Raw genomic sequence first — 18,027 nt, 5'->3', positions numbered from 1 at the left:
CCCGGCCTTGAGCAGCATGTGCTGTAAATGTCTGATAGGTTCATTTAGTCTAGTGTGTGGTTTAGATCTGTTTTCTTTGTTTATATCCTGTCTGATGATCTGGTCGTTGCTAAGGGCGTGAGGCTGAAGTCTCCCGCTATTGAGACTGAAGGGAAGCGCTGGGAAGGGAAGAGCGTGGTCCCTTTAAATGATACGGAAGAGGAAGGGAAGCCCCGGAAGAGGAGGGCGTGGCTAGGGCTCCACCCCCAGGGATCGAGGTGTGGACAGGCCTTTCCCGCCCAAACGCTGCATTTCCCAAGACCACCCTGGCCTGCCACGCCCCCATCCTGTGCCTATAAAAACCTCCCAGGCCTGGCGGGCAGACACACAGGCGGGCTGGACGTCTAGAGAAGCTGGCGCCAGAGGCCAACGACCAGGCAAAGCACCACGATGCAGAGTTTCGCGGGGCAGCTGGAGACGAGCCCAGGATGCTGAGCGGCCTGACTCCAGGGGAAAACCTTCCCACTCCATGTTGAGCTGGTTAACACAAGCCGCCTATATAGACTGCAAAACTACAAGAACACCCTCTGACACACGTCCGCTGCGGCGTCCAGAGCTGTGAACACTGACCCCTAGACACTGCCTGGGCTCGGAGCCCCACGGCCTGCCCGTCTGTATGCTGCCCTAGAGGTGTGAGCAGTGGGGCAACGACGGAGTGAGCCGCAAGCCCTGCTTTGGGGACAAGGGAACTTTTCCCGTTTCACTATTATTGTATTGTGGTGCCGTATTATTTTATTGCCATCTCTTTTTAAATCTAATAATAATTGTTTATATATTTGCTTCAATGTTGGGTATACGTGTATTTACTGTTGTTATATCTTGTTGAATTGACCTCTTTATTATTATATAATGACTTTGTCTCTTTTTACAAAAGTCTAACTTATCTTACCTGAACTTAGCTACTCCAATTCTTGTTTCCCACTTAGGTGGAATATTATTTTCCATTCCTTCATTTTTCATTTATATGTGTCCTTACAGGTGATGTGAGTTTTTTGTGGGCAGCATATAGTTGGATCTTCAAAAAAAAAAAAATCCCTTCAGCCACTCTGTGTCTTTTAATTGAAGCATTTAATCCATTTATATTCAAGGTTATTACTGAAAGGTAAGAACTTACCCCAGTCATTTTGTTAATTTCTGGTTGTTTTATAGATCCTTTGTTTCTTTTTATTAGTTCCATTTGTGATTTGTTGGTTTTCTCTAGTGATAAGCTTTGATTCCTTTTACTTTTCATTTGTGTATCTTTTGCAATTTTTTCTTTGTGGTTACTCTGGGATTTATATAAAAATCTTAAACTTTTAAACTGATACCACCTTAACTTTTGTGGCAAACGAATACTCTAGACTTTTCCTGTCTCATAATTGATAATCTTGTTGCTTCAATTTAGATCTTTCTATACTGTGTGTCCCTTAACAACTTATAGTTATCACTGATCGTTTTGACGTTTTATACTGGAGATCTGAAAGATTATATACCTCCATTTCAGTAATATAGTATTCTGAATTTGATTATTAATTTATGTCTACCAGTGAGGATTATACCTTCATATGTTTTCATGTCAGTAGTTGTTGTCCTTTCACTTCCAGGTGAAGCACTTTATTTTTATTTTTTATTTTTGAGACGGAGTCTCCCTCTGTTGTCCAGGCTGGATCTCAGCTCACTGCAAGCTCCACCTCCCGGGTTGACGCCATTCTCCTGCCTCAGCCTCCCGAGTAGCTGGGACTACAGGTGTCCACCACTTCGCCCGGCTAATTTTTTGTATTTTTAGTAGTGATGGGGTTTCACCGTGTTAGTCAGGATGGTCTCCACCTCGTGATCCGCCCGCCTTGCCCTCCCAAAGTGCTGGGATTACAGGCGTGAGCCACCACACCAGGCCGATGAAGCACTTTCTTAAATGTTTCTTGTAAGGCCAGTCTTGTGGTGATGAATTCTCTCTGCTTTTGCTTGTCTGGGAAATACTTTATTTCTGAGGTATATCTCTGCTGGGTCTGTTATTCTTAGCTAACATTTTTCTTTTAGCACTTGGAATAAATCATCCCTTTCCCTCCTATTCTGCAATATTTCTGCTAAGAAATGCGCTGACAGTCTATTGTAGCTTTCCTTATGTGTAATTTGTTACTTTTCTCTTGCTGATTTTAGAACTCTCTCTTTGTTGTTGATTTCTGACAGTTTGAATATAATATACTTCAAAGATGATCATTTAGATTGAATCTATAAAGGGTCCTTTAAGATTTATGGATCTAGTCGTTCATATCTCTTCCAAGGCTTGGGCAGATTTCAGCTATTATTTTGTTAAATAAGTTTTCTGTGCCTTTCACCATCTCTTCTTCCTCTAGAACTCTCATAATGCAAAAGTTTCTTTGCTTAATAGTCATTTAAGTCCTGTAGGCTTTCTTTGTTCTTTTTCGTTTTTTTCCTCTTTCATTCTTCTGACTAGGTTACTTCAAAACACCTGTCTTTGAGTTTATAAATTCTTCCTTCTGTTTGATATAGCCTGTTGTGAAGCTCTCAGTTGCATTTTTTTGGTCATTGAATTCTTCAGTTCCAAGATTTCTATTTGGTTCTTTATGATTTCTATCTCTGTTGAATTTACTATTCAGGTCATAGCTTATTTTTTCATTTTGTTGTCTATCTGTATTCTGTTGCTTCTCACTGCATTTCTTAAGATCATTATTTTGAATTCCTTTTCAGGCAATTCATAACTTTCCATTTCTTTGGAGTCAATTACTGGAGAATTATTGTCCTCTTTCATTGACTTCATGTTTCCTTTTTCATGTTTCTTGTGTCGCTGCATTAATACCTGTGGATCTGGTGCAATGGTCGCCTCCTCTGATATTATAGAGTGGCTTTTGCAGGGAAAGTTTCGCCTGCAGATATGTCTTAGAGAGTCATTTGGGTAGGGTTCATGGGCTTTGGTTTTGAATGGACACAGTAGTCTCTCTGCAGTTTTTCAGCTGTAGTGGTCTAGGCTGCAGAAGTTTGTGCAGCTGGCCTGCCAGATCTGAATGGGGATCACCTGGGAGTTGTGTGCCTCACCAGTAAGTGCAGGGGCCAAGCTGCCTGTGATTGGAACCCCTTGGAAGCAACACCTGGCTGGTGAGTGTGCTGGTGGTACACTCCTATTATGCAAAAATTAGTTCTCTTGATGGTGTTCCGTAACTCTTGTAGTCTTTCTTCATTTTTATGCTTTTTCCTTTTGCTCTTCTGACTGGATAATTTAAAAAATTTCTGTGTTTGAGCTCATTAATTCTTTATTTGCCCTGATTGAGCCTGCTGTTGAAGTTTTCTGTTGACTTTTTTTTAGTTCAATCATTGTATTCTTAATCTCTAGGATTTATATTTGGTTTCTTAAAAATTGTTTCTATTCATTCACAGGAATTAACCTTCACTATTTAGTTTAGCCTGTGATTCTGGATGGGCCAACTGGTAGTGACCACAGGCAGGCAGAGCTTGCTGTTGAGTTCTCTGTCTGGGTGGGCTGACGCTTTTTCTCTGAGGTCGAGTGGGGCTGCTGGCTGGGCTCTACTGTCCAGCGAGACCACTGGCTGGGCCCTGCAATTATGTGGAACTGCTGACTGGACACTGCAGTTACCACTAATGAGGCCAGGTCACAGCATATATTCCCTGGCCAAGCAGTTTTGCTATTTGAGTTCTGCAGTTGGACAGGACTGCAGGATGGACCCAAAAGCGAGGCAGAATGTTGCTCAGGATGAACTAGACTAGAGGCTGTGCTCAGTAAAAATGGATGATACGGGCTTGCTCTCCAGCTTTGGGGTGAACTCTGCGGTTGGTTCAGACTGCTGTGTGGTCTCCTGTGTTGGGCAGGTCCAGCCCCTGTGCTCTGCAAAAACGTGTGGTGGCAGGTATCTCCCTGCTTGGGCAGAGCCTTGGGTGGGCTTTGTAGCTGGGTCAAGTGTCTGTTTGGTCTCTCATGTCAAGTACCTGTGGCCCTTGTGCTTTGCCTAAAAGCACTGTGGTGGGAATTTTCATGCCCAAGTATGGCCTTGGCATGGGCTGTGAGGCTGGTCGTGGAGGCTGGCCATCTAGGTACTCAAGCCAGTTTGAACAACTTCTGGGAGAAACTAGCTGAGGTTTGTGGGTGGATCCTGCCATTGGCTGGCACTTCTGACTGGGCACCACCACTGGCAGGAACACAGAGCTATCCCAACAATCCATGTTATCATCACTGTGACCTCTGCTTCACTTCTTTGTTTCTACCTGACCCAAGACAGTCTAGTCTTGCCTATACTTTCAATGTTCCCCATGAGGAAGGGCCACAGTGGTAGGCTTCCTGGGAAGCATTTTAGAATGCTAGGGAAGCTGGATGTCCACCTCTGGCCTTCTTCTCACTGTAGAAATTACGCATCAAAATGAATCTTCTCTGTGTGGTGCTGTGTGGACTTGGGGGAGGGGAAGGAGCAAAGTGGTCAAAGCAAGACCATACCTCTTACCCTTCTAATGTGGTTTTTATTTGGCCCTATGGTCCACATGGGTGTCTCAGGCTCGCTCCCAAGTTTTGGAGTTTCACAGAGGTGTTCTTGTCTGTGGATGGTTTCTAGTTGAACTTTCTGTTGGGGAGGAAGTGAAACATGGGACTTCCTGTTCTGCCGTCTTGCTGATACCGCCCTCTGGCCTAACTTCTGATTTGGGACCTATGACACAGCTCCCTACCCACTACCCTAAGGGGAAAACTCAGAGGAAGGCCCCAGGAGGCAGGGTCCTTAGAGCCTCCAATAGCTCGTTTCTACAGAGATTTGACCCTGGCACTATCCTGGGTCTCAGTAACAGACACCAGGACCTGTGTTCCTGTCTATAGCTGCTTTGATTTGTTTTATTCACCTTTTTGTAATGAAAAGCAACATGGTGGTTGGAATTTTTGAGGGGAGAGGTTCATTATATTGGCACTCATTGATTCCATTTTGACTACCATTATTATGTAGTATTAACTTTTTCACTTACTGTTTCTTGTTCATAATATTTGTCCTTATTTACTTTGGGAGGTATAGTGAATGACATCCTTCAGTTATGATTAAAGATAATTGTTCTAATATTGGAAATGAGGGATTTTTTAAAAGCCTTGTTTCATTACTATTTGATGTGTGCTAACACTAGTTGAATCTCTGAAACTGTTTCACATTTCCTGATTTCAACTGCCAATATAATGAACTGAGACTCAGATGAATCATGTTTTTCATTAAACTTTTCATTTTGACATAATTGTACACTTAAAGCTGCTTTTTAAGTGAAACTAGTTTGCATTTTCTAGAGTTTTATTGTAAATTGAGTCAGACAATATCTTGAGAGGGAGTCTGTCTCTCTTTACTTGGAGTAATTTAAAAAACTGTTTTTTTAAAAGAATTTTACTTTAAGTTCTGGGATACATGTGCTGAACATGCAGGTTTGTTACATAGGTATACATGTGCCATGGTGGTTTGCTGCACCTATCAACCCATCATCTAGGTTTTAAGCCCCGCATGCATTAGATATTTGCCCTAATGCTCTCCCTCCCCTTTCCCCCTCCATCCCCCAAAAGACCCCGGTGTGTGATATTCCCCTCCCTGTGTCCATGTGTTCTCATTGTTCAACTCTCACTTATAAGTGAGAACATGCAGTGTTTGGTTCCTGTGTTAGTTTGCTGAAGATGATGTTTTCCAGCTTCATCCATATCCCTGCAAAGGACATGAATTCATTCCTTTTTATGGCTGCCACATTTTCTTTATTCAGTCTATCATTGATGGACATTTTGGTTGGTTCCAAGTCTTTGTTATTGTAAATAGTGCTGCAGTAAACATACATGTTCATGTGTCTTTATAGTAGAATAATTTATAATCCTTTGGGTATATACTCAGTAATGGGATTGCTAGGTCAAAAGGTATTTCTGGTTCTAGATCCTTGAGGAATCACCACACTATCTTACACAGTGGTTGAATTAATTTACACTCCCACCAACAGTGTAAAAGCATTCCTATTTCTCCAGATCCTCTTTAGCATCTGTTGTTTCCTGACTTTTTAATGATCGCCATTCTAACTGGCATGAGATGGCATCTCATTGTGGTGTTGATTTGCATTTTTCTAATGACCAGTGATGATGAACTCTTTTTCATATATGCGTTGGCTGCATAAATGTCTTCTTTTTGCCCACTTTTTGATGGGGTTGTTTTTTTTTTTTTTTTTTTTTCTTGTAAATTTGTTTAAGTTCCTTGTAGATTCTGCATATTAGCTCTTTGTCAGAAGGATAGATTGCAAAAATTCTCTCCCATTCTGTAGGTTGCCTGTTCACTCTGATGATAGTTTCTTTTGCTACGCAGAAGCTCTTTAGTTTAATTAGATCTCATTTGTCAATTCTGGCTTTTGTTGTAACTGCTTTTGGTGTAATTGCTTTTGGTGTTTTAGCCATAAAGTCTTTGCCCAGGCCTCTGTCCTGAATGATATTGCCTAGGTTTTCTTCTAGGGTTTTTAAGGTTTTAGGTTTTAAGTTTAAGCCTTTAATCCGTCTTGAGTTAATTTTTGTATAAGATGTAAGCAAGGGGTCCAGTTTTTGTTTTTGCATATGGATAGCCAGTTTTCCCAGAACCATTTATTAAATAGGGAATCCTTTCCCTATTGCTTGTTTTTGTCCGAGTTGTCAAAGATCAGATGTTTGTAGATGTGTGTTTTTTTCTGGGGCATCTGTTCTGTTCCGTTGGTCTATATATCTGTTTTGGTACCAGTACCATGCTGTTTTTGTTATTGTAACCTTGTAGTATAGTTTGAAGTCAGGTAATGCAATGCTTCCAACTTTGTTCTTTTTGCTTAGGATTGCCTTGGCCATACAGGCTCTTATTAGGTTCCATATGAAATTTAAAGTAGTTGTTTCTAGTTCTGTGAGGAAAGTCAATGGTAGCTTGATGGGAGTAGCACTGAATCTATAAATTACTTTGGGCAGTATGGCCATTTCACGATATTGATTCTTCCTGTCCATGAGCATGGAATGTTTTTTCCATTTGTTTTTGTCCTCTCTTATTTCTTTGAGCAGTGGTTTGTAGTTCTCCTTGAAGAGGTCCTTCATGTCCCTGATAAGTTGTATTCCTAGGTATTTTATTTTCTTTGTAGCAGTTTTGAATGATAGTTCACTCATGATTTGGCTCTCTGCTTATTTTTGGTGTATAGGAATGCTGGTGATTTTTTTTTTTTAATTATACTTTAAGTTCTGGGCTACATGTACAGAACGTGCAGTTTCATTACATGGGTATACACATGCCATGGTGGTTTGCTGCACCTATCAACCCGTCACCTACATTAAGTATTACTCCTAATGTCATCCCTCCCCTAGTCCCCCACCCCCCAACAGGTCCCGGTGTGTGATGTTCCCCTCCCTATGTCCATGTGTTCTCATTGTTCAACTCCCACTTATGAGTGAGAACATGCAGTGTTTGGTTTTCTGTTCTCCTGATAGTGTGCTGAGAATGATGGTTTCCAGCTTCATCCATGTCCCTGCAAAGGACATGAACTCATCCTTTTTTATGGCTGCATAGTATTCCATGGTGTATATGTGCCACATTTTCTTTATCCGGTCTATTATTGATGGACGTTTGGGTTGGTTCCAAGTCTTTGCTATTGTGAATAGTGCTGCAATAAACATACATGTGCATCTTTATAGTAGAATGATTTATAATCTTTGGGTATATACCCAATAATGGGATTGCTGGGTCAAATGGTATTTCTAGTTCTAGATCCTTGAGGAATCACCATACTGTCTTCCACAATGGTTGAACTAATTAACACTCTCACCAACAATGTAAAAGTGTTTCTATTTCTCCACATCCTCTCCAGCATCTGTTGTTTCCTGACTTTTTAATGATCGCCATTCTAACTGGCATGAGACAGTATCTCATTGTGGTTTTGATATGCATTTCTCTAATGACCAGTGATGAGCAGTTTTTCATATGTCTGTTGGCTGCATAAAAGTCTTCTTTTCAGATGCGTCTGCTCCTATTATTTGCCCACTTTTTGATGAGGTTGTTTGTTTTCTTCTTGTAAATTTGTTTAAGTTCTTTGTAGATTCTGGATATTAGCCCTTTGTCAGATGGATAGATTGCAAAATTTTTCTCCCATTCTGTAGGTTGCCTGTTCACTCTGATGATAGTTTCTTTTGCTGTGCAGAAGCGCTTTAGTTTAATTAGATCCCATTAGTCAATTTTGGGGTTTGTTTTGTTTTGTTTTTTTAATTATATTTTAAATTCTAGGGTACATGTGCACAACATGTTGGTTTGTTACATAGGTATACATGTGCCATGGTGGTTTGCTGCACCCAACAACTCGTCATTTACATAGGTATTTCTCCTAATGCTATCCATCTCCCAGCTCCCTACCCCCCGACAGGCCCCAGTGTGTGATGTTCTCTGCCCTGTGTCCAAGTGTTCTCATTGTTCAATTCCCACCTATGAGTGAGAATATGTGGTGTTTGATTTTCCGTCCTTGTGATAGTTTGCTGAGAATGGTGGTTTCCAGCTTCATCCATGTCCCTGCAAAGGACATGAACTCATCCTTTTTTATGGCTGCATAGTATTCCATGGTGTGTATGTGCACATTTTCTTTATCCAGTCTATCATTGATGGACATTTGGGTGGGTTCCAGGTCTTTGCTATTGTGAATAGTGCCACAATAAACATAAAGTGTATGCATGTATCTTTATAGTAGCATGACTTGCAATTCTTTGGGTATATACCCAGTAATGGGATCGCTGAATCAAATGGTATTTCTAGTTCTAGCTCCTTGAGGAATCGCCACACCGTCTTCCACAATGGTTGAACAAATTTACACTCCCAACAGTGTAAAAGTGCTCCTATTTCTCCACATCCTCTTTAGCATCTGTTGTTTCCTGACTTTATAATGATCACAATTCTAACCAGCCTGAGATAGTATCCAATGACTTTCTTCACAGAGTTGGAAAAAACTACTTTAAAGTTAATATGGAACCACAAAAAAGCCTGCATAGCCAAGACAATCGTAAGCAAAATGAACAAAGCTGGAGGCATCACGCTACCTGACTTCAAACTATACTACAAGGCTACAGTAACAAAAACAGCATGGTACTGGTACCAACGCAGATATATAGACCAATGGAACAGAACAGAGGCCTCAGAAATAACACTACACATCTACAACCACTTGACTTTTGACAAACCTGACCCAAACAAGCAATGGGGAAAGGATTCCCTATTTAATAAATGGTGCTGGAAAAACTGGCTAGCCATATGTAGAAATCTGAAACTGGGTCCCTTCCTTACACTTTATACAAAAATTAATTCAAGGTGGATTAAAGACTTAAATTTTAGACCTAAAACCATAAAAATCCTAGAAGAAAACCTAGGCAATATCATTCAGGACATAAGCATGGGCAAAGACTTGATGACTAAAACACCAAAAGCAATGGCAACAAAAGCCAAAATTGAGAAATGGGATCTAATTAAACAAAAGAGCTTCTGCACAGCAAAAGAAACCACCATCAGAGTGAACAGGCGACCTACAGAATGGTAGAAAATTTTTGCAATTTAGTCATCAGACAAAGGACTAATATCCAGAATCTACAAAGAACTTAAACAAATTTACAAGAAGAAAACAAGCAACCCCATCAAAAAGTGGGCAAAGGATATGAACGGACACTTCTGAAAAGAAGACATTTATGCAGCCAACAGACACATGAAAAAAATGCTCATCAGAACTGATCATCAGAGAAATGCAAATTTTGTTTTTTGTTGCCATTGCTTTTGGTGTTTTAGAGATAAAGTCTTTGCCCTTGCCTACATCCTGAATGGTATTGCCCAGGTTTTCTTCTGGGATTTTTATGGTCCTAGGTCTTATGTTTAAGTCTTTGATCCATCTTGAGTTAATTTTTGTATAAGGTGTAAGGAAGGGGTCCAGTTTCAGTCTTCTGCGTATGGCTAGCCAGTTTTCCCAAGACCATTTATTAAACAGGGAATATTTTTTCCATTGCTTGTTTGTCAGGTTTGTCAAAGATCAGTTGGTTTTATATGTGTGATGTTATCTCCCAGGCCTCTCTGTTCTCTGTTCCATTGGCCTAAGTATCTGCTTTGGTAACAGTACCATGCTGCTTTTGTTACTGTAGCCTTGTAGTATAGTTTGAAGTCAGGTAGCATGATGCCTCCAGCTTTGTTCTTCTTGCCCAGGATTTTCTTGGCTATGTAGGCTCTTTTTTGGTTCCATATGAAGTTTAAAGTAGTTCTTTCCAATTCTGTGAAGAAAGTCAGTGGTAACTTGATGGGGATAGCATTGAATCTATAAATTAGTTTGGACAGTGTGGCCATTTTCACGATATTGATTCTTGCTATCCATGAGCATGGAATGTTTTTCCATTTGTTTCCTGTCTTATTTCCTTGAACAGTGGTTTGTAGTTGTCCTTGAAGAGGTCCTTCACATCCCTTGTAACTTGGATTCCTGGCTATTTTATTCTCTTAGTAGCAGTTGTGAATAGGAGTTCACTCATGATTTGGCTGTTTGTCTATTATTGGTGTATAGGAATGCTTGTGATTTTTGCACATTGATTTTGTATCCTGAGACTTTGCTGAAGTTGCTTATCAGCTTAAGGAAATTTTGGGCTGAGACGATGGGGTTTTCTAAATATACAATGATGTCATCTGCAAACAGAGACAATTTGGCTTCCTCTTTTCCTATCTGAATACCCTTTCTTTCTTTCTCTTGCCTGATTGCCCTGGCCAGAACTTCCAATACTATGTTGAATAGGAGTGGTGAGAGAGGGCATCCTTGTCTTGTGCCAGTTTTCAAAGGGAATGCTTTCAGTTTTTGCCCATTCAATATGATATTGGCTGTGGGTTTGTCATAAATACCTGTTATTATTTTGAGATATGTTCCATTGATACCCAGTTTATTGAGAGTTTTTAGCATGAAGGGGTGTTGAATTTTGTCAAAGGCCTTTTCTGCATCTATTGAGATAATCATGTGGATTTGTCATTGGTTCTGTTTATGTGATGGATTACGTTTGTTGATTTGGAATGCTGGTGATTCTTCCATATTGATTTTGTATCCTGAGACTTCGCTGAAGTTGCTTATCAGCTTAAGGAGATTTTTGGGCTGAGACGATGGGGTTTTCTAAATATACAATAATGTCATTTGCAAACAGAGACAATTTGATTTCCTCTCTTCCTATCTGAATACCCGTTATTTCTTTCTCTTGCCTGATTGCCCTGGCCAGAACTTCCAATACTATGGTGAATTGGAGTGGTGAGAGAGGGCATCCTTGTCTTGTGCCGGTTTTCAAAAGGAATACTTCCAGCTTTTGCCCATTCAGTATGATATTGGCTGTGGGTTTGTCATAAATAGCTCTTATTATTTTGAGATATGTTCCATCAATACCTAGTTTATTGAGAGTTTTTAGCATGAAGGGGCGTTGAATTTTATTGAAGGCCTTTTCTGCATCTATTTAGATTATCATGTGGTTTTTGTCATTTGTTCTCTTTATGTGTTGATTGCGTTTATTGATTTGCATATATTGAACCAGGCTTGCATTCCAGAGATGAAGCCCACCTGATCATGGTGGATAAGCTTTTTGACATGCTGCTGGATCCTGTTTGCCAGTTTTTGTGGAGGATTTTTGCATAGATGTTCATCAGGCATATTGACCTGAAATTTTCCTTTTTTATTGTGTCTCTGCCTTGTTTTGGAATCAGGATGATGCTGGCCTCATTCCTTCTTTTTCTATTGTTTGGACTAGTTTCAGAAGGAATGGTACCAGTTCCTCTTTGTACCTCTGGTAGAATTGGTCTGTGAATCTGTCTGGTCCTGGGCCTTTTTGTTGTTGTTGGTAGGCTATTAATTACTGCCTCAACTTCAGAACTTGTTATTGGTCTATTGAGGGATTCGATTTCTTCCTGGTTTAGTGTTGGGAGGGTGTGTGTGTCCAGAAATTTGTCCATTTCTTCTAGATTTTCTAGTTTATTTGCATAGAGGTGTTTATAGTATTCTCGGATGGTAGTTTGTATTTCTGTGGGGTCAGTGGTGATATCCCCTTTATTATTTTTTATTGTGTCTATTTGATTTTTCTCTCTTTTCTTCTATATTAGTCTAGCTAGTGGTCTATCTATTTTGTTAGTCTTTTCACAAAAGATTAACTCCTGGATTCATTGATTTTTTGAAGGGTTTTTCATGTCTCTATCTCCTTCAGTTCTGCTCTGATATTAATTATTTCTTATCTGCTGCTAGCTTTTGAATTTGTTTGCTCTTGCTTCTCTAGTTGTTTTAATTGTGAGTTAGAGTGTCAATTTTACATCTCTTCCACTTTCTGATGTGGGCATTTAGTGCTATAAATTTTTCTCTTAACGCTGCTTTGGCTGTGTCCCCGAGATTCTGGTATGTTGTGTTTTTGTTCTCATTGGTTTCAAATAACTTTGTTATTTCCGCCTTGATTTTGTTATTTACCCAGTAGTCATTCATGAGTAGCCTGTTCAGTTTCCATGTAATTGTGTGGTTTTGAGTGAGTTTCTTAATCCTGAGTTCTAATTTGACTGCAGTATGGTCTGAGAGACTGTTATGATTTCCATTCTTTTGCATTTGTGGAGGAGTGTTTTACTTCCAATTACGTGGCCAATTTTAGAATAAGTACTATGTGGTGCTAGGAAGAATGTGTATTCTGTTGATTTTGGGTGAAGAGTTCTGTAGATGTCTATTAGGTCTGTTTGGTCCAGAGCTGAGTTCAAGTCCTGAATATCCGTGTTAATTTTCTGTCTCGTTGATCTATCTAATATTGACGGTGGGGTGTTAAAGTCTCCCACTATTATTATGTGGGAGTCTAAGTCTCTTTGTAGGTCTCTAAGAACTTCTTTTATGAATCTGAGTGCTCCTGTATTTGGTGCATGTATATTTAGGATAGTTAGCTCTTCTCATTGCATTGATTCCTTTACCGTTATGTAATGCCCTCACTTGTCTTCGTTGCTTTAAACTCTGTTTTATCAGAGACTAGGATTGCAACCCCTGCTCTTTTTGCTTTCCATTTGCTTGGTAAATATTCCTCTATCCCTCTATTTTGAGCCTATGTGTGTCTTTGCATGTGAGCTGGGTCTCCTGAATATAGCACACTGATGGATCTTGACTCTATCCAGTTTGCCAGTCTGTGTCTTTTAATTGGGGCAGTTAGCCCATTTCCATTTAAGGTTAATATTGTTATGTGTAAATTTGATCCTGTCATCATGACGCTAGCTGGTTATTTTGCACATTCCTTGATGCAGTTTCTTCACAGTGTTGTTGGTCTTTATATTCTGGTGTGTTTTTGCAATGGCTGGTACCAGTTTTTCCTTTCCATATTTAGTGCTTCCTTCAGGAGCTCTTGTAGGGCAGGATTGGTGGTGACAAAATCCCTCAGCATTTACTTGTCTGTAAAGGACTATATTTCTTCTTCACTTATGAAGGTTAGTTTGGCTGGATATGAAATTCTGGGTTGAAAATTTTTTTAAGAATGGTGAATATTGGCCCCCACTCTCTTCTGGCTTGTAGGGTTTCTGCAGAGAGATCCACTGTTAGTCTGATGGGCTTCCCTTTGTAGGTAACCTGACCCTTCTCTCTGGCTGCCCTTAATATTTTTTCCTTCATTTCAACCTTGGTGAATCTGACAATTATGTGTCTTGGGGTTGTTCTTCTTGAGGAGTATCTTAGTGATTTTCTCTGTATTTCCTGAATTTGAATGTTGGCCTGTCTTGCAAGGTTGGAGAGGTTCTCCTGAATAATATTCTGAAGTGTGTTTTCCAACTTGGTTCCATTTTCCCTGTCACTTTCAGGGACCCTGATCAAGCATAGGTTTGGTCTTTTCACATAGTCCCCTATTTCTTGGAGGCGTTTTTTGTTCCTTTTCATTCTTTTTCTCTAATCTTGTTTTAATGCCTTATTTCAGTAAGTTGTTCTTCAGTCTCTGATATCCTTTCTTCCTCTTGATCTATTTGGCTATTGATGCTTGTGTATGCTTCACGAAGTTCTCGTGCTGTGATTTTCAGCTCCATCAGGTCATTTATGTTCTTCTTTAAACCGATTATTCTAGTTAGCAGTTCCTATAAGCTTTTGTCAATGTTCTTAGCTTCATTGCATTGGGTTAAAACATGCTCCTTTACCTCAGAGGAATTTGTTATTACCCATGTTCTGACGCCTACTTCTGTCAATTCGTCAATTCTGTCAAACTCATTTTCTGTCCAATTTTGTGCCCTTGCTAGAGAGGAGTTACGGTCATTTGGGGAAGAAACATTCTGGTTTTTGAAATTTCCAGCAATTTTGAGCTGGTTTTTCCTCAGCTTTGTGGATTTACCTACCTTTCATCTTTGAGGCTGATGACCTTTGGATGGGGTTTTTGTGGGGGGGACCTTTTGTTGATGTTGATGTTACTGCTTTCTGTTTGTTAGATTTTCTTCTAACAGTCAGGCCTCTTTTCTGCGTGTGCTGCAGTTTGCTGGAGGTTCACTCCAGAACCTATTTGCCTGGGTATCACCAGTGGAGGCTGCAGAACAGCAAAGACTGCTGCCTGCTCCTTCCTCTGGAAGCTTCATCTTAGAGGGCCACTGGCCTGAGGCCAACCAGAGCTCCCCTGTATGAGATGTCCGTCAACCCCCGTTGGGAGGTCTCTCCCCGTCAGGTGGCACAGGGGTCAGGGACCCACTTGAGGAGGCAGTCTGTCCCTTAGCAGAGCTCGAGCACTGTGCTGGAAGAACCCTCCCTGTCAGCATCTGCTGCTGTCTGCAGAGCCAGCAGGCAGGAACGTTTACGTCCACTGAAACTGCGCCCACAGCCACCCCTTTCCCCAAGTGCTCTGTCCAAGGGAGATGGGGGTTTTGTCTAAGCCCCTGACTGGGACCGCTGCCTTTCTTTCAGAGATGCCCTGCCCAGTGAGGAGGAATCGAGAGACACAGTCTGGCCACAGCCTCTTTGCCGTGCTGTGTGGAGTTCCGCCCAGTCCAAACTTCCAGGCCTCCTTAGCACTGTCAGGGGAACACCGCCTACTCAAGCCTCAGTGATGACAGATGCCCCTCCCCGCACCAAGCTCCATCGTCCCAGGTCAGCTCCAGACTGCTGTGCTGGCAGCGAGAATTTCAAGCCAGTGGTTCTTAGCTTGCTGGGATCTGTGGGAGTGGGACCTGTTGTGTGTGCCCACTTGGCTCCCTGGCTTCAACCCCCCTTCCAGGGGGTGAACAGTTCTGTCTCACTGTGGTTCCAGGCGCCACTGGGGTACGGAAAAAAAAGCCTGCAGCTAGCTCGGTGTCTGCCCAAACAACTACCCAGTTTTGTGCTTGAAACCCAGGGCCCTGGTGGTGTAGGCACATGAGGGACTCTCCTGTTCTGTGGATTGCAAAAATTGTGGGAAAAGCATAGTGTCTGGGCCAGACAGCACAGCCCCTCACAGCTTCCCTTGGCTGGCGGAGGGAGGTCCCCCACTCCTTGCACTTCCTGGGTGAGGCAGCGCCCCACCTTGCTTCTGCTTGCACTCCATGGGCTGCACTCACCGCCTAACCAGTCCTCATGACATGAACAGGGTACCTCAGTTGGAAATGCAGAAATCACCTGCCTTCTGCATTGGTCTCGCTGGGAGCTACAAGCCGGAGCTGTTCCTATTCAGACATCTTGCCAGATCCTTCCAGTGTTTTTCTTTATCGTAAAATTAAATTTAACTATGGAACACTTCATGGATGTGCACGTCCTCCTTGTGCAGGGGCCACGCTAATCTCTGTATCATTCCAATTTTAGTAAACGTGCTGCCGAAGCAAGCACTACTGGGAATAATTGCTGTGAGATTTCATGATTTTGTGTGTATAAAATAGCTTATTCTTTTTTGTTTCTGAGTGGCACTTTATTTGCATGGATATGTCATAATTTGTTCATCAACTGGTGAGCTTTGTGTTGTTTTCAAATTTTGGCTGTTACAAATAAAGCTGCTATGAACATTCACATATTTCCTTTTCTCTTGGAAAAATAATTAGAAGGCCATGCTGGATCATGTGGTTAGTGACTGTTTAACTTTTAAGGAAACTACTGAACTGTTTTCCAAAGTTGACTACGTTATTTGACATTCCCATGAGCAGTGCATGACAGTTTCCCTCCTTCCACATCCTCACCAGCGCTTGCTATGGTCAGTCTTTGTAATTTTAGCCACTCTAATAGATGGTAATGGTATGTTGTTGTGGTTTTAGTTTGCATTTCCTTAATATTTAATGACATTGACTATCTCTTCATGTGCTTATTTTTCATCTGTGTATCTTCTTTGTTGACAGGTTTTATCAGTAATGATGGTGGCTTTATAAAACTTTTGCTCTGTATCTATTGAAATGATCATATGGTTTTCTTTTTTACTTTATTAATGTGCTGAATTACACTGACTGATATTTAAATATTAAACCAACCCTGCATTTGTGGGACAAACCACACTGAGTAGTTATATGTCATCTTTAAATAAATTGTTTAGTTTCATTTGCTAAAATTTTATTTAGAATTTTTGTGTCTATGTTAATGAGGGATATGGACCTGTAGTTTTCCTTCCTCTTCTTCTGTTTTCTTTGCCTGGTTTTGGTATCAGGTAATGCTGGGCTTATAGAATCAGTGAAAAATCCTCCCTCCTCTTTATTCTTTGAGCCTCACATAGCAGGTGTTCAATAACTATCCCGTGGGCGATTTGGTATAGAGAAGAGTAAATTAATGTGGAATAAGCAAACAGAGTTTATGGTGGGAAAATGTATAATATAAAAACACATCATTAGAAAACACTGTGCCATCAAACCTGCAAGCAGGATTCACATTCATTGTCTCTTTAATCTTTACCTGCGAGGTGGGAATCACTATTCCTGACTAACAAGTGAGGAGCCTGGGAGGTTGTGACTTGTTCAAGATCACTTAGCTGGATGGAGTTTTCACAAAGTAAATCTTACGTGAGTCTATTCCATCCCCACTTCAGGGCAGCCATGGCTTCTGACTCCCACAGGGACAGGCCAATCCTCCCTCATCTGGAAGCTGCTGCTGCTGCCGGGCTTAGGAGAGAAGAACCTCAGCACCCTAAAGGAGAGTGGGAGGCGTGACTTCCTGTGCGCAGGCTTCGGAGAGGAAGCTGGGGCCGCCTGTGGGCAGCACTCTCCCTTGGCTGTGTCTGGGTCTGCGGTGTGGGGCCCTTTAAGCAGGGTCTTCTCTCTCTGATCCCAGGACACTGGACATATGAATATGGGAGTCCTATTTTTCTCTTCATAGATCACATGCCGGATATAGGGTCTCAAGAGGCCTTGAAACTGACATGTCAGGATACAAATTCTGGACTGGTCATTTGTGTTGAAGAAGGAGATGTTCCCACCCTCATAGTCCAGGAAGACCCCTACTCGTGTAGGAGGGATCTCAGGGGAGAGTTTGATGAAATGGGGATTGAATGTGAAATACAAATATTCTGTCGTCAGTCCGAAGACCCAGTACCCATCGTTGGGAGAAAAAGTCACAGCGTCCTTCCTCCTGTCTGTGTCATCCTGGCACACTCCCACACACCACCCTACATGTTGTCCCACGTCCACCTCCCAGTAATGTTTCCCTGCCTGGAAACCCTGAGAAGCCACCACACTCTGCGTTGTGAATCTCTTCGTAGAGTTAGGCAGCTTCTGGGGAGCTTTTCTATGGGTTACAGTTTTCAGATCAGAAACGCAGAGCTGTGGGTGAGCCGTCTCCGGGTCCAGAGTCACCTCCACTGGGGTGCGGTGGGGGAGAGAGGAAGCGTGAGTTACTGAAGAGGAAATCTGGGCTAGAATAAGAGGTCGACCCTCCCACTGCAGACTGGCTCCGGGTAGGATCCGGCCAGTCCTACTATCCCCTCAGCCATGTCTCTTCTCCAGGGCAGCCCCTGTGCCTCACTGATGCTTGGAGATGCTCAACCACCAGAGGTTCAACTCCTCTGTATCACCCAGCCCGACCACTGCCCTCCCAGGTAAGCCCATATTTGACTTTGTGAGACCTTGAGTGACTCCAGGATTCACC

General features: G+C 41.7%; 1 protein-coding gene, 1 long non-coding RNA gene and 1 other non-coding gene across 5 annotated transcripts in view; 1 reads left to right on the top strand and 2 right to left on the bottom strand.

Annotated features, from left to right (window-relative positions):
• Positions 1-1,014: 1,014 nt before the first annotated feature.
• Positions 1,015-16,501, top strand: LOC141407117 (uncharacterized). Its single transcript, XR_012414480.1, has 2 exons — positions 1,015-1,141; positions 14,902-16,501. It is a non-coding gene; the product is annotated as an uncharacterized lncRNA (long non-coding RNA).
• LOC123574221 (U6 spliceosomal RNA) lies at positions 15,692-15,795 on the bottom strand. The gene has a single exon (XR_006699112.2). It is a non-coding gene; the product is annotated as a U6 spliceosomal RNA (small nuclear RNA).
• BTNL3 (butyrophilin like 3) overlaps positions 16,492-18,027 on the bottom strand; it is a 28,624-nt gene continuing 27,088 nt past the window's right edge. For all 3 annotated transcript variants that reach the window (XM_073995067.1, XM_073995066.1, XM_005558827.5), the window contains one exon: positions 16,492-17,740. In XM_073995067.1, coding sequence (XP_073851168.1) covers positions 16,953-17,740 — 788 coding nt within the window. In that variant the 3' untranslated portion in view covers positions 16,492-16,952. The remainder of the gene's footprint in view (positions 17,741-18,027) is intronic.

Source organism: Macaca fascicularis, chromosome 6 (genome assembly GCF_037993035.2).
Source record: "Macaca fascicularis isolate 582-1 chromosome 6, T2T-MFA8v1.1".
NCBI classification, from domain to species: Eukaryota; Metazoa; Chordata; class Mammalia; order Primates; family Cercopithecidae; genus Macaca; species Macaca fascicularis.
The sequence above is the reverse complement of the archived record's forward strand: the minus strand, read 5'-3'. Positions and strand labels throughout refer to the sequence as shown.